Source organism: Pleuronectes platessa, chromosome 16 (assembly GCF_947347685.1).
Source record: "Pleuronectes platessa chromosome 16, fPlePla1.1, whole genome shotgun sequence".
In the NCBI taxonomy this organism is placed as follows: domain Eukaryota; kingdom Metazoa; phylum Chordata; class Actinopteri; order Pleuronectiformes; family Pleuronectidae; genus Pleuronectes; species Pleuronectes platessa.
This window is the reverse complement of record NC_070641.1, coordinates 4,152,773-4,167,286: the sequence shown is the minus strand read 5'-3', so window position 1 is coordinate 4,167,286 and position 14,514 is coordinate 4,152,773. Positions and strand designations below refer to the sequence as shown.

At 43.7% G+C, this 14,514-nt stretch overlaps 1 protein-coding gene across 3 annotated transcripts; it reads left to right on the top strand.

Annotated features, from left to right (window-relative positions):
• The first annotated feature begins 2,024 nt into the window (after positions 1-2,024).
• On the top strand, positions 2,025-13,154 carry LOC128458610 (transmembrane and immunoglobulin domain-containing protein 1). Of its 3 annotated transcripts, XR_008342037.1 has the most exons (11): positions 2,025-2,119; positions 2,290-2,471; positions 5,962-6,316; positions 6,453-6,674; positions 7,192-7,548; positions 7,621-7,851; positions 10,587-10,865; positions 11,185-11,269; positions 11,401-11,458; positions 12,290-12,378; positions 12,717-13,154. XR_008342037.1 is itself a non-coding variant. In XM_053443509.1 (6 exons), the coding sequence occupies exons 2-5, from the start codon at positions 10,646-10,648 to the stop codon at positions 12,368-12,370; spliced, it is 444 nt and encodes a 147-aa protein (XP_053299484.1). In that variant the 5' UTR covers positions 7,565-7,851; positions 10,587-10,645; the 3' UTR covers positions 12,371-12,378; positions 12,717-13,154. The 3 variants fall into 3 exon arrangements, 1 of the variants encoding a protein (XP_053299484.1); XR_008342038.1 differs by lacking the exons at positions 10,587-10,865; positions 11,185-11,269; positions 11,401-11,458; XM_053443509.1 differs by lacking the exons at positions 2,025-2,119; positions 2,290-2,471; positions 5,962-6,316; positions 6,453-6,674; positions 7,192-7,548 and having other exon boundaries at positions 7,565-7,851.
• The last annotated feature ends 1,360 nt before the right edge of the window (positions 13,155-14,514 follow it).

Genomic DNA, 14,514 nt, shown 5'->3' with positions numbered 1-14,514 from the left:
TCGGTAAATTTCCACTGCTATGCGGATGACACCCAGTTATATTTGTCAATAAAACCTGAAAAAAGTAATCAATTAACTAAACTTCGAACATGTCTCAAGGACATAAAAACCTGGATGACCCGCAATTTTCTCTTATTAAACTCAGACAAAACAGAGGTTATAATACTTGGCCCCAAACACCTTAGAGATACATTATCTAATGATATAGCTGTGCTAGACGACATTGCCCTTGCTTCCAATGAAACAGTCAGGAACTTGGGAGTGATCTTTGATCCTGATTTATCCTTTAATTCTCACTTAAAACAAATTTCTAGGACCGCTTTTTTCCACTTGCGTAATATTTCAAAAATTAGACATGTCCTTTCACAAAAAGATGCAGAAAAACTAGTCCACGCCTTTGTTACATCGAGACTGGACTATTGTAATGCATTATTATCAGGCTTAAGCAGTAAGTCGTTAAAGACTCTACAGCTTGTCCAAAATGCCGCAGCACGTGTCCTCATTTTTACCTTAAAGAGCTGTTAGTACCTTATAAACCCACTAGAGCACTCCGCTCCCAGAATTCAAGCCTACTTGTCGTCCCTAAAGTCTCTAAAAGTAGAGTAGGAGCCAGAGCTTTTAGCCATCAAGCCCCTCGGCTGTGGAATAATCTAGCACTTTCAGTTCGGGAGGCAGACACCATCTTTTCGTTTAAGAATAGGCCCAAAACCTTCCTTTTTGATAAAGCTTATAGTTAGAGCTAATTAGTGTGCCAGAACGTTACTTGTTCTATTTTATTACATATGACACACGGAGCTTCTCTTTCCAGCTTCTCCTTCCTCTTCTCCATCCCTATCCCCCTTCCCCGGAATCCCTTTGCTTTATCACCCGCAGATCAAGGGCCTCTGTGGCCACACCATGGATTGCGGTTTGTGGATCGTGGTGTTGGATCCAGTGTGGCGGATTCTGAGTCATGTGGGCTGATCGTGGTGGCGGACCCTGTGTCGTGTTGGCATTGGGCACGGGCGGTGGACCAGGACCGCGGTGGTGGCTCGTGATGGGTCCTGGTGGGCGGCGGTGGACGGTGACTGAGGACTGGAATGGCGTCTGGTCTGGATGGTGGATCATGGTCTGGATGGTTGATGACCATGGACTGTGATTGCAGCGGGACTGCTTGGCATATCATGTTGGGGTTGTCCTTCGTGATGTCTACCCTCATCAAATGCTGCTAGAGACTTTGATCATTGATGATGTTCTCCTACACGTGGCATCTATTGCACTTCTGTCCGTCCTGGGAGAGGGATCCCTCACATGTGGCTCTCTCTGAGGTTTCTACGTATTTTTACCCTGTTAAAAGGGTTTTTAGTAGTTTTTCCTTACTCTTGCTGAGGGTTCAGGACAGAGGATGTCACACCCTGTTAAAGCCCTATGAGATGAATTGTAATTTATGAATATGGGCTATACAAATAAAATTTGATTGATTGATTGATTGATGTTTCCCCATGAAACAGGAATTTGTTTTACCTCAATTTTGCAACGTCTAATCTTCACTAAACTTCACGTTTGATACTGAATATAAAGATGGACAACATGACAGCGACCCCCAAAGTGAAGCCAAATGATATTTGTCACCCCCTGGTGGCTGGCCGCAGTATTTGTCATAAACCCGGCCTCTTCCATGTCAGTGGATGGGACATTGACCAAACTTAAACATGCCTGTAAACATATCAAATACCTTTTTCTCAAAGATGGTGCCTGTCATTCTTGGTAGTTCTTCTCACCCTGGTGCATCTTCAAGTGTTTTTGAAATCGTTCATATTCAGTCGCAGTCATTGCGCCCCCTGTTGGATAGTGGAGGTAACCCTTGTGTTAATTACTCTTCGGTTTACAAGGAATGTTCATGTTGTGTTCTCCTCTTGATATACAGCAGCATAGTGCGTGCAGGGTGTGTTCTCCGCTGCCACATAGTGGACACAGGAAGCAAGTACACAGCTGCACACTCCACGCCGGAATTAGCATCTTTCTCAATCGTGCAGTGTCGGACTGTTGAGAAGAGTAAACTGCTGTGTCAACTGGCTGGATCGAGGGCGGGAGCAGGCCTGTTCAACACTGCTTACAGCTTCAGTTGAGGAGGATTCAGGTTTGGTGCCACTAAAATCGTTTTTCACACTCTGTAAAATGAAGAACAAACCAAATGTTACTTCTTTGTTTTAAGTTTAATCTAACACCATCGGGCTCAGCATGCATGAACGTGTGAAGAGGAAGGAAGTTGGTTGTGTTTAACAGTTTAAATGTATCTTTCTCTTACAGAAGCTGTATTCATTCTCAGATTCTTCTGTGTTGGAGGTAGACGTGTCTATAATTGTGACATTTGTGCACATTATTTATCTGTGGACGTTTTTCTTGTTTGAAGTCACAGACGAGAGCAGCAGCTACTATGAGTGTAACTGCAGCAGCGAGTGGATTTGTTTTCCTTCTTCTCATTGTGACAGGTACTGTACGTCTATATTCATGTTGTCACTCTATTTAACACTCAGACTTCTGATTCACCTGAAGTGAGTTTGAGAAAGAAAGTAAAGATATAAGTGAACCATTCATTCATTGTCAGGTCACCACCTGTAAAGTGATGCAGAAAGAAAACATATGAAGGAATTATCATCAGTATTATTCTGTATCTTTGTTTAGAAGTTTCTATCGTCTACTCTAGAGCTTAAAATATTACATTCTGAAACATGTTATTATTAATAATATTAATATTATTAATATTATAATAATTATTATTATTATCATCATGACTGAGTTCCTCTCCTCGATGCAGAAATTGTCGTCAGTGTGTGGAGTCATTAGTTGAAATGCTATGGAATGCTGCTCATGGATATGTGTTTCTTTTCTACAGAAAGTAAAAAGTAAACTAAAGCCTGAAACATGCTTCTGCGACTGCGTCTGCGTCTTTTCACGCCGCTGTGGCGCAAGACTCGTTGTCATTCATGCTTCCCCAACCGTTGCGCGTCTTACAAAGCAATTCCGCGCCAGAACACTAGGCGGTGTTGGGCCAGAGCCCAGCGGGGGGCCGCCAGACACTGGAGCCGAGAGGAACAAAGGGTTGTTAAACTTTGGGCGGGAAAACATCCTCCTGCAGGCTCAAGAATCTCCCCCTGGTGGTGGAAAAATGTCCTGGGGTTTTTCCCAGAAACCCTTGCTCAGTTCCAAGCCCCGCCCACTCAGATCCATTTCTGACACTCAATTGGCTTAAAGCCAGCATCATCCTATGACCAACTCCTCAAGGAGGAGGACCTCTCAGGTAGAACAAAACCACTGAGACCCCAATAATCGCAGCCATTTTACCCTGCTCTGAAGACAACACCAGGCCCCCTTCGGGGCCTCCCAGCTGATTTAGTGGCTAAAGGGGGCAACCAGAGTTATTTTATTTCATTTCTTTTATTTCTTTATTCAGTCGACGTTTTTATTTTCAAAAGGACTTTTGTTATTTTAACTTGAAGAGGCCGCGCACAGGAACTCGCTCGCCGGTCGAGCATCACAGACTTTCTTTCCAAATCCACAGCGGCGTTACCGCTGTTCATCCCTGCAGAAGAGACGAAGCTGAATTCCATTCCAAGAGCAAGAGAAGTTCGCTCGATTCGGCCCAGCGCTGATCTCCGTTGCAACCACGAGACCCACCGGAGCACCGCTTAAGAGGCCAGGACACTGATTTTGTTTTCCAGGAATCCGCCCGTTCGCACGCATCCTGGGGTTTAACGAGACATTCACTGGACTCCCGGAAATCCGCGCCCCACGCGAAAGCAACACCGCGGAGGTCACAGTAAGAGGCTTTATTGTCTGGGCAGATGTTAATCTAATACGTAGCGTATTGTTTTAATACTTGAACGTATTTGTTTTGTATGAGACCGCCGAGTCTCTAATGTTTAGCGGCGACTCGCCACTTCCGGTTTCCGGTTACGGCCTTGTGCCACAGTTTTTAAGCGCCGTGAGCAGCGTCTCCAGCTCATTGTGACCGTTTGAACAACTTTAAAGAGACTTTACCGTTCAAACCTCAGCACACAACGCCACTTGGGTGCTGAGTGGTAAAGTAAATGTAACTTGTCTCTGACGGTGCTTTTAAGAGCTTTGCTCTCTCCTTGCTCTCTCTCTCTCTCTCTCTCCTTCTAAACCGACCTATACACACATCCGATCTGTATTTAGAATACAGTTCATGTAACATAGTTAAATCTATATTCAGAGAGGCTGGACACATCTGGAAGCCATGCGGCCGAACGCCAAAGCAGAGACAAAGAATTATTTTTGTCTGAAAATCCCTTGGTGCAATTCATGTGACGACCACCAGTGTGAGCTCCGGCCACATGGTGTCATTAACATAGACTCCATTTTGAATAACGCAAGTTAAACCACCATTTTGAATCTATTATTGCCACGCCTCCTCTCTCCCTCTCCTCCCATTCTGGCTCTAAATTCATAACGGCTCCGCCATCTTGTTTGTAGTCAATCCGCCATTTTGAGAGTTTTTAGGCCTTGATTCCACGAATCATGATCGGCCGCCATCTTAGATGTGACGTCACCAAGTGACTGCGTCATCGCCACGCCCCCTTCTTTTTCTCTCTCTCTCTCTCGCTCTCTCACACACCCACACACACACACACAGAGACACACCCACACAGACACACATTGATAGACACAGACAGATACACACACAGATACACATAGATGAATACATGTGTTTTTCTAAATTGTGATAAGCGGCTGCTGTTGTTATCTTTGAAATATGGGAGTTTGTTAAAATGATGAATCATTAAATAACACTAACTTTATTTCACATGCATACACATAGACACACACACAGAGAGACACTTTGACACAGACACACACACACACACCGAGACAGACATACATGGGTAGACCGCCGGTTTTACATGTATTTTCTGAATTGTGATAAGTGCTGCTGCTGTGTTTATCTTTGAAATATCGGAGCTTGTTAAAATGATGAATCATTGAATAACATTATAACTTTATTTCCCCTTTTTAATAAATGCTTTTGTAATTAAAGTATCTGTAGTCTGTGATTATTTGTGCATATGTATGTGATTGCAGCTGGATTATGATTGCCTGTGCTCGAACTTAGAAGCCTTCACTGTTAATTAAATAATTATTAATATTAAATATTGAGATTATTGATTTGACATTTATCATTATGAGACTGATATTTATAGATTGACTCGTTGGTCCCTGTAACCAGGGTGGTGCCCCGCGACAATAAGCAATGATTACAGATTTGTATTATTCTTAATTGATAATTTTATTGTTTTCATTAATTATTTTAACTATTATTAATGGATAACCGTATCATTTCTAATTAAATGTGTTACATTTCTTAATTAATAGCTTTATCATTTTTGATTATTTTTAAGAAATAATTGTTATTTTAATAATCATATTTCATGATTATTAATAATTAGCCAACGTCAATTCTACTCCTACTATTGCACAACAGCGGAGTAATGCTTTTTGTCGAAGACGACCTGAGAGACGCCTTCTTTCTTTCTTCATCGATTGTTTATTTACATAGCTACTGCGGCTCCTTGTAGCCTTTTTCAGGCAGACAAATACGCCAGTCAGTGACGGGTTATACAAGTGGACATACTTTCGGATCTCTTCTGCCAAACGCTCTTCTATTTGGTCCATATTCATTCTTCTAAATCTCCCGTTGTTTCTGCCTGTATTATGGGGCATGAAACCGGAAATGCAGCTCCAGAAGGGATGTAGAGCAGACCAATCACAGCCTTGCGGGCTGAGTGAGCTTGCGGAGCTTTGCTGTAAATTTTAGAAAAGTGGGGCGACGCCCGTCAGCACGTAAGAAGGGATACATAAGCACGTAAGGGACCCGGAAGGGCTCTTGCGCTTACGGGCCCGTGAAAACGCAGGCTTAAGTGCTCTCTGGTGTCGTTATGAATCTGATTCTCTGTGTTACAGTGGTACAGTGTGAGAAGCTGGGATGTGAGTTACACTTCTACTGAGATCTGTGCCGTCAGAAGATCCACAGTGGACATTACCTGTACCTACACATACCCATCCACATTTAATAACCATGATACAACAGTTCAGGAAACGTTCTGGTTCATTAAAGAGAGTAATGGGATTCACGTTGATCTAAGGACTGATCCAGAGTATTCAGGTCGTATGGAGTATCTCTGTGAAATCAACACGTGCACTCTGAGAATCTCTAACCTGACAGAGAGCGACTCAGCTGTGTACAAGTTCATGTTCACAACAAACCAACCTACTGGGAGTTTTACTGGTTCAGCTGGAGTCACTCTGTCTGTCACAGGTAACATTTACATCTGAGCATTCATTCATTTATTTCCTTCATCTTGTTTGGTTCACTTGAGTGTGTCTCTGCACTTGTATATGCATGTATGTGCTGTAAGTTTGGACTAAAATGAATCCCTTATTCTCACACACAGATTTGCATGTGCAGCTGAGCACATCAGCAAAGTATAACTCCTATAACGATGCAGAGCTCAGGTGTCAGAGCAGTTGTCATCTTCCTGATCATCTGAACTACGTCTGGTACAAGAATCAACAGAAGGAGATTGAAAGAGCATCTTATTCAGGCTATTTTCATTCTGCAGACAGAGTTTTCTGTGCTGTTAAAGGACACGAGGATATCCGCTCTCCATCAATCTGTGAGTTTAATCTACAGTAGTTCACTAACAGCACCATCTGCTGGAGTATTTGAGATAATGCATGGTACCATAATTTCATGTGTCTTCAAATTATTTTTTCTACATGGCACATTGAACTTCTGGGATACTACTGTCCGTACTGACAAACTAGTGTAGTACTAGTACTAGTATTCTGCTTGTGTAAATAAAGATGGAAGACATGACTGCTCCCCAGAAGTGAAGTCAAAGCATTGAGATCGCCCCCTGGTGGCTGGCTGCAGTATAGAACATACATCCTGTCTCCTCCATGTTAGTGGGAAGGACATGGACTAGATCATTTCCTCCATATTGGCCCGTTTGCTCCATTATAAGAGCAATTTATACAAGGTCCCTCATCTTCCTCACCTCCAACAGTGTGTTTCTCCCTCACTCTGAAGTCTAAAGGGAACTTCCTTGTGTTTTATGTGAACTGAAACATGAGTTAGTTTTATAAATGTTAAGTTAATTTTCTGATCCTCTGATGTGCTCTGTGTTACAGTGGTAAGGGGTCTGAATCGCTGGGGTGTGAGTTACACTTCTACTGAGATCTGTGCTGTCAGAGGATCAACAGTGGACATTAGCTGTACCTACACATACCCATCCTGGTGGAAGAACCTTGATAGTACAGTTCAAGAAACGATCTGGTTAATTAAAGAGAGTAAGAGGATTTACGTTGATCTAAGGACTGATCCGGAGTATTCAGGTCGTGTGGAGAATCTCTGTGAAATGAAGAAGTGCACTCTGAGATTCTCTAACCTGAGAGAGAGCGACTCAGCTGTTTACAAGTTCAGGTTCATAACAAACCTACCTGGAGGGAGTTTAACTGGTTCAGCTGGAGTCACTCTGTCTGTCACAGGTAACATTTACATTAGAGTAAGTTTGAAATGTTAGTGTGTATTTTAAAATAAAATCACATGATTGTTCACAGACCCTCAGCTCAAGGTACATGTGAGGAGATCAACAGCCAATCCATATTTTACCTGGACAGAGCTGACCTGTAACAGCAGGTGTCGGCTCCCTGATCATCTTTCCTACATTTAGTACAATAACAATAAACCTGTTGGACGGAAAAAATACTTTCACCTCCGACACTTTGATGCTGAAGACAGCTATCACTGTGCTATAGAGGGACCGGAGCGTTTCCCGTCTCCTACATTCGGTGAGTTTACGCCTCATGAAGCTACAATAATGTGGAAATAATATAAAGGGGACATATTATGCCCATTTCACCACAGTTGATATGGCTCCTTGGGGTCTTAATGAAATGTCTGTAACATTTTTTGGTTAATTTAAACCAGCACCCTTTTTACCCTGTCTAAAACAGCCTTCCTCAGATTGACCTGTTTTGAGTGCCCCGCCCCCCCCTCACCGCCCCCCTCTCACTAACAACCCCCCCCCCCCTCTCACTGCCCCACCCCCGACACACACACATACACACACAGACACAGACACACAGGCACACAGAGACACAGACACACATACACATCTTAAATCTCCCCTTAGCATATTTAAGGTTATTAAAATCATTTTAAGTCACTGTCCTACACATATATTTCTGTATCCGTTTGTTGTGTTTCTTCATTGAAGCTACAATTTTCAAAGTACTACACCTTCTGATAAAGATGTACATTATTTAAATACATGCATTAGATATGTGTGTTTACACTATAATTGTATGTGTATATTTATTCATAGAGGGCATATATTCTGAGCGCACAAACACACACACACACACAGACACACACACACGCACACACATCGAGTTTCACGTCTTAAATCTCCCCTTAGCATATTTAAGGTTGTTAAAATCATTTAAGTCACTGCCCTACACATATATTTCTGTATCCGTTTGTTGTGTTTCTTCATTGAAGCTACAATTTTCAAACTATTACACCTTCTGATAAAGATGTACATTATTTAAATACATGCATTAGATATGTGTGTATACACTATATAATTGTATGTGTATATTTATTCATACAGGGCATATATTCTGAGCGCGCGCACACAGACACACACAGACACACACAGACACACACAGACAAAGGGATCATGGGGGGCTACAGCTTTGGAGACTAACACTGCTGCAACTTTTGCGGCGAAATGCACTCAAAACCCCGGGTATGTTTATTTTAAAGCGAGCGACGGAGGCGGCAACGAGCTGCTGGTGACCGTCACCGGTTCGTGCAGCTCGGGTTGCGTGGAGCAAATCTGTACGGGCCACAAAAGTTATAAGGCGCAGCTCTCTCCCCCCCTCCTCCTCCTCCGCTTCGCGGCCCGGGCATCACAGGAGAGGCTGTCCACTGAGCGAGCGCCTTAGCATGGGTACAATGCAGCCGGAGACCGGGCGGGTCCTGGAGCACATTCCGGTGCTATTTTCTAACAAAGACAGACACACACAGAAGCTACAACTCGGGTTAGCCTCCGAGTGCATTGTTTTCTATGTATACCTGCTGCATGCACGGGGCGCCAGACACACACACACAAGTTACGACTCCGAGATCATTGTTCCTCATCTCCGGACCCGAAATGGGATCTCTCCCCCCACCTCCCAGTCCGATGCTTCCCGGCCGGGGTTCCACATGCAATACTGCTGTAAATACGTTCACAAACAGCCATACCAGAAAGTGCTGCAACTTTAAACACAACCTAACAGCAAACTAGCGTTAGCCCGCTGCTGCTTACCGTAGCGGGACACACAGGCTGGAGATTTGTCACAGATCGATAATGATCAATGATGAAAATGAGACATACCTTGCAGACGTGGGGAACCCTGAGCCGGTGAGACGTGTCCGGCTCTCAGGTGTGTGAAGTCAAAGGGAGCACCGCCAGCCTCGCAGTGAGCCGCCCAGGTACAGCCGGGGACCAACCCGCCACCGAGCAGCCGGCTGCCCACTGCCGCCGACCGGCAAGCCGGGCACTGATTGCTATGAGGCTAATTACCGAAACAAAACAACAGCTTTTCTAGTTGAAGACACTCACTGCGACACGAGACACGCACTGTCCACGCTCCACTGTCCGTGGGAAGGTCAGTCAGGCGGCTGCTGCTAACCGTAAACAAACACCGACAGGTCCACCAGAAGCGAGCCGCAGACATGTAGCCAGGAGCCCGACATCACCTAACGAGCCCGAGCTGAGGAGGGGGCTTTGGCATGTGACTTAGCCCGACCGCAGGCTCTGCTTCTCGGCCAGATCTCCGCTGTTTCCCGGGTGGGCTGCCACATGCAATACTGCTGTAAAAACGTGCACAAGAAGCCATTCCAGAAAGTGCTGCAACTTTAAACACAAACTAACAGTAAGCTAGCGTTAGCTCCCTGCTGCTAACCGTAAACAAACACCGACAGGTCCACCAGAAGCGAGCCGCTGACATGGAGCCAGCATCCCGACGACAACACCCAGCGAGCCCGAGCTGAGGAGGGGGCTTGGGCTCGTGACTTACCCCGACCGCAGGCTCTGCTTCTCGGCCAGATCTCCGCCTCTCACCCCGCTCACCGGCTGGTTAGCGTCCCCCCTCGGCTAGCTTCCCAGCTAACACCCGCCGCCTCGAGCTGAGGAGGGTGCTGTGGCTCGTAACGTAACCCGGTCTTCTCCACCAGATCTCCGCCTCCAGGGGGGGGGGGGGCTATGCCATGTAGACCGACTGTGACATCAATTCTGGTCGTATTCCCATTCGAAGCACTCTATCGTATAGTTTCTTACATAGAGGAACCACAACAAATCGCGGGAGGTTTTTTTTTCCAGAGTTTTTGGGACGGTAGACATGCCAGATACCCAAATTAACGTGTAGAAGCACTACAAAAGTGGATTTTTCATAATATGTCCCCTTTAAATTAAACTTTAACAAATAATACAGACAGTGTTTTTATTGTATACTCCTCCCGTTTGTTAATACAGACTATCCCTCAGATGCTCCAAAGCCTCCCTCTGTGTCAGTGAGTCTCTCTGGTGAGATCATGGAGGGCAGCTCGGTGACTCTGACCTGCAGCAGTGATGCTAACCCAGCAGCTAAATACACCTGGTACAAGAGAAGTGGAGATAAACAAGTTCAACGTCTCAGTGAAGAGACACAATTTGTCCTCAGCTCCATCCGGTCCTTAGTCTCTGGAGAGTATTACTGCACAGCTGAGAATGAGCTGGGAAGGAGTTCAGCAAACATCTTTATTACTGTGACACGTGAGTGAAACACAGGTTATTAAGTGAAGAGATATTGAATCTGTCCCATTCTTTGTCCTTTACATTTTAAATGTGCAGAAATGGGTCGTTTGACTTCTGCCCCATAAATATTCACAGGCAGACCATTAGCAGCACCATTAGCTCCTTTTCATTGCATCAGAACCTTAAACCACCAATACTCAGGATTTCCAGATGTGACACAGCTGTATATCAAGCCCATCATATTGCACATAAACAATACTGACTGACTAACAGCATCACCTGGCAAACTGAGACATCAGTCTAACCACACTGCTCATGTCTCCCGGCTGTTGTCTAGGGAAGTCAGTGAAAATCATAAATACCATTAGGTACTCTCTGGTGGTCGTGCTGGTTCCAGTGCTTGTCTGGACTCTGTGGACGAGGTAAAACAACACAAATCCATCAGTTCACCCTCTGCTCTTTTATTGTCTTCTTCAAATGTCTTCAAACACTAGTTTCAGTGTTATGAAGTTCATTTGGTAAAATGTTGTGTTTGTTGTTGTTTTCGATCCAGGATGAAGAAAACTCTGAGCTTGAAATCAGAAGTGAATGAAGCTGTGGAGATGATAGAGGTGAGAGACATTGAGGCCAGAAGAATGACTCCATATCTCTGTTTTCATCTAACTATGTTAGAGAAAGACAGAAAACATTTCTTGGATCAGCTACTTTGTCTGAATCTGTCCCAAAATGTAAAAGGTTCTTTCCATTGACGTATATTTGACTGGACGTAGACTCTGGGTCTAGAAAGTGAAGTGAAATATCCAGAGAGTGAAATAGACCATAAAGCACCGCAGGCATTGGACCATGGCTACCGTGTGATTGACAGGTTGTACTGGGTGCAGGTCGCAGGTTTAGGTGGGTGGGCACTGTCGTTGGGCCCTGAGTCAGGCTCCCCCCACTCCTCCAAATATGGTTACTTCTGGTTTCAAAAAACCAAGATTGGCGCTGGACAACATGTAAAAAATGGAGGCTTTGAATGAGGGGTAGAGTGGTCGTCCTCCAACCTGAAGGTCGGCGGTTCGATCCCCAGTCTGACCCATCTGCATGCCGAAGTGTCCTTGGGCAAGATGCTGAACCCTGTATGGCCCCCCATAGAATAACAAAGTGCTGCGAATAGATGCACTGTATGAATGTATGGGTGAATGTAAAAGTGCTTTGAGTGGTCATCAAGAATAGAAAAGCGCTATATAAATACAAAAGAAAAAAAATGCCCATGTCCCGTCCTTCCTCCAAGTTTTGTGGAAATCAGTTCATCAGTTTTTGTGTAATCCTGCTGATGAAAAAACAAACGAATGGACAGGGGGCGCAACTATGTTCAAACTGTTTGAATGAAATGTGATTATATGCAGGTTTCATGAATAAAATCCAGTGAGGCTTAATATTTCTCATCTCTCCCCCATCAGTCACACAACTGTCCTGAGCATGACAACGTCGCTTCTGCAGCACAGACAGAAGACACAGAGGAGCAGGAAGACCTGGTGTGAAGCCACAGGTCAGAGCCACTGATACAAACAGAACCAAGATGGACGACTTCAGAGAACATCCGTACAAGCGAGTTTTACAAAAACCATAGTGTGTAGTTATTAAATACAGGAAATCTGTAAGCAACAAAATATCTGAGTGTAAGCGCAGAGTTTGAGCACATGGTGAGCAAATCTAAGCACCAGCAGGAGCTGTGTGAGTGCAAGCGCAGGGTTTTGAGTAAAAACACTACAAAATCTGAACTTGCAAGTCCAGCTCTCAAACTAAAAGACCACGCTTTTGAATAAAGAGGAAAAAAAACATACATTTCCTTTCTCCTCATGGTGTCCTGTTTTCTTTTCTCCTCAGGTGCACTGTGATTGTTTGAAAGTATTTAGGAGGGAACAGGAAGTCTCTCTCTTTCCGTCCCCGGTTGCAGCAGCAGCAGTTTGTACAGCATGACCTTTAGAGCAAGAGTATTATGGTGTGTCTTTTCTGATGGGTCCAGTCGTCCAGTTTTCGCAGCTTTATTTCTGTGAGCTTTAGTTCTGATGTTGATTTAGATGGAAGGAGGATTCTCAGATCCTACGACCCTTTGTGGGTTGGTGTGTTGGCTTTTCCTTCTTTTGTCCATTTTGCCGCTTGTTGTTGAAGTTGTTGTCTTTTCTGCAATAAATATATTTTCTTTTTGCTGTTACCCTCTGAACTATGTTGGACATCTTGGTGTTGAGCCTGTGAGGCTGTGGTAACACCATGTGACTCGTGTCTTATGCATGATATTAATGTGGATATTACATGCATAATGAATTATTATGTATCATGATTTTATGATTATTTATTAAATAAATGTTTTTGGCCTTTTGTTTTGACTCCTTATCATTTGTTTGATGGTTTTTAGTAGAATTACACCACAAAACTAAAAATCGATTTTTCCTCAAACTCATCAAATTTGGGCATGAATCCTGATAAAGGGGCAGAGCCAGGAGCCTGTTTGAACCACTTTCTTTATAATTGTGAGACTGATGAAAACAGGATTATTTAGAGCAGTGATTTTCAACCTTTTTTCAACCAAAATCCTGGGGCACACCACCAATCAAAATGACACAAAATGACACTCCATGGCCTAACACAGTAGGGGAGAGCGGGGTAATGTGGGACATTTTTTACATTTGCTCCCCTCTAGGCGAGCTAAAATGATATATTAGTACAATTTACACATTTCCCAGTAATTCAGGATGTTTTCTAGCAATGGAAATGATCAGAATGTCTTCAGGACAAAGGGGAGTGAAAATATGATTGTTTTAAAAAAAGTGGTCTTGTGGGACACTTACTTTTTCAACTTTAAAACTACCATAACAACACATGTTGTAATAGTTAAAATCCCGACAGCTAGATTGACAACCACTAATATCGGACTAGTAACAGAATCATGGGGATTGGTCAATTAAGCACATTTATGATTATTATGATTCATGTGATCTCTTGCACACCCTAGCTTACCTGCACATTGTTTCTCTGTCCAATTGGCAGACACAGGGATATTGTTTTTCTCTGCATATTCAAATTCCAGTTCACGCCACTTAACTGGAGCAAGGCCATGGAACTGGTCAGCTAGTTGTTTCAAGTGTTTGGCAAGCTCCTCCTCCATCTCATCTGTGAATATTCTCTTTACCTCAACTACTGCACCCCAGGCTACTGATTTTACTTTCCCTTTCTCTTTTTTCTTTATGAATCTTTTGAGGGTTGTCTTGTCAATATTTCTATCCCTTCCAGCTTTTCTTAAGGACTTCTTTCCTTGCATGACCTCAGCGGCTGCACTCTCCATCTCTGCGAGGGGTGTTTGGCCCCAGGTTGTCTTTCTGGTGTATAGTTTGTTGGCATGATGGCTTTTCTACAATGTTTATGACATAAAAATAAAACATATATAATGTAATATAACACTAAAATATATTTAAGACTAAACTTAACTTGTGCTTCATGGTGGGGTAAAGTGAGACACTGTCCCACTTTACCCCCCACCATTTGTCCCACTTTACCCCGAAGCCATAATTTTTGAAAAACAACATCTTTTAGCAATTCAGGCTAATCTTCAGCTAGCATCAATCACATGGTTTTATATGTTGGAAGTTCATCAACATGTATGATATAAGTTTTTCTACCTGATTCA

Bases quoted from the DNA above. Each gene is read 5' to 3' on its own strand.
- LOC128458610 (XM_053443509.1), top strand. From the start codon at position 10,646: ATGGAGGGCAGCTCGGTGACTCTGACCTGCAGCAGTGATGCTAACCCA. The intron at 11,270-11,400 runs GTAAAACAACAC...TTTTCGATCCAG, and splicing joins GTCTGGACTCTGTGGACGAG to GATGAAGAAAACTCTGAGCT. The intron at 11,459-12,289 runs GTGAGAGACATT...CTCCCCCATCAG, and splicing joins AAGCTGTGGAGATGATAGAG to TCACACAACTGTCCTGAGCA.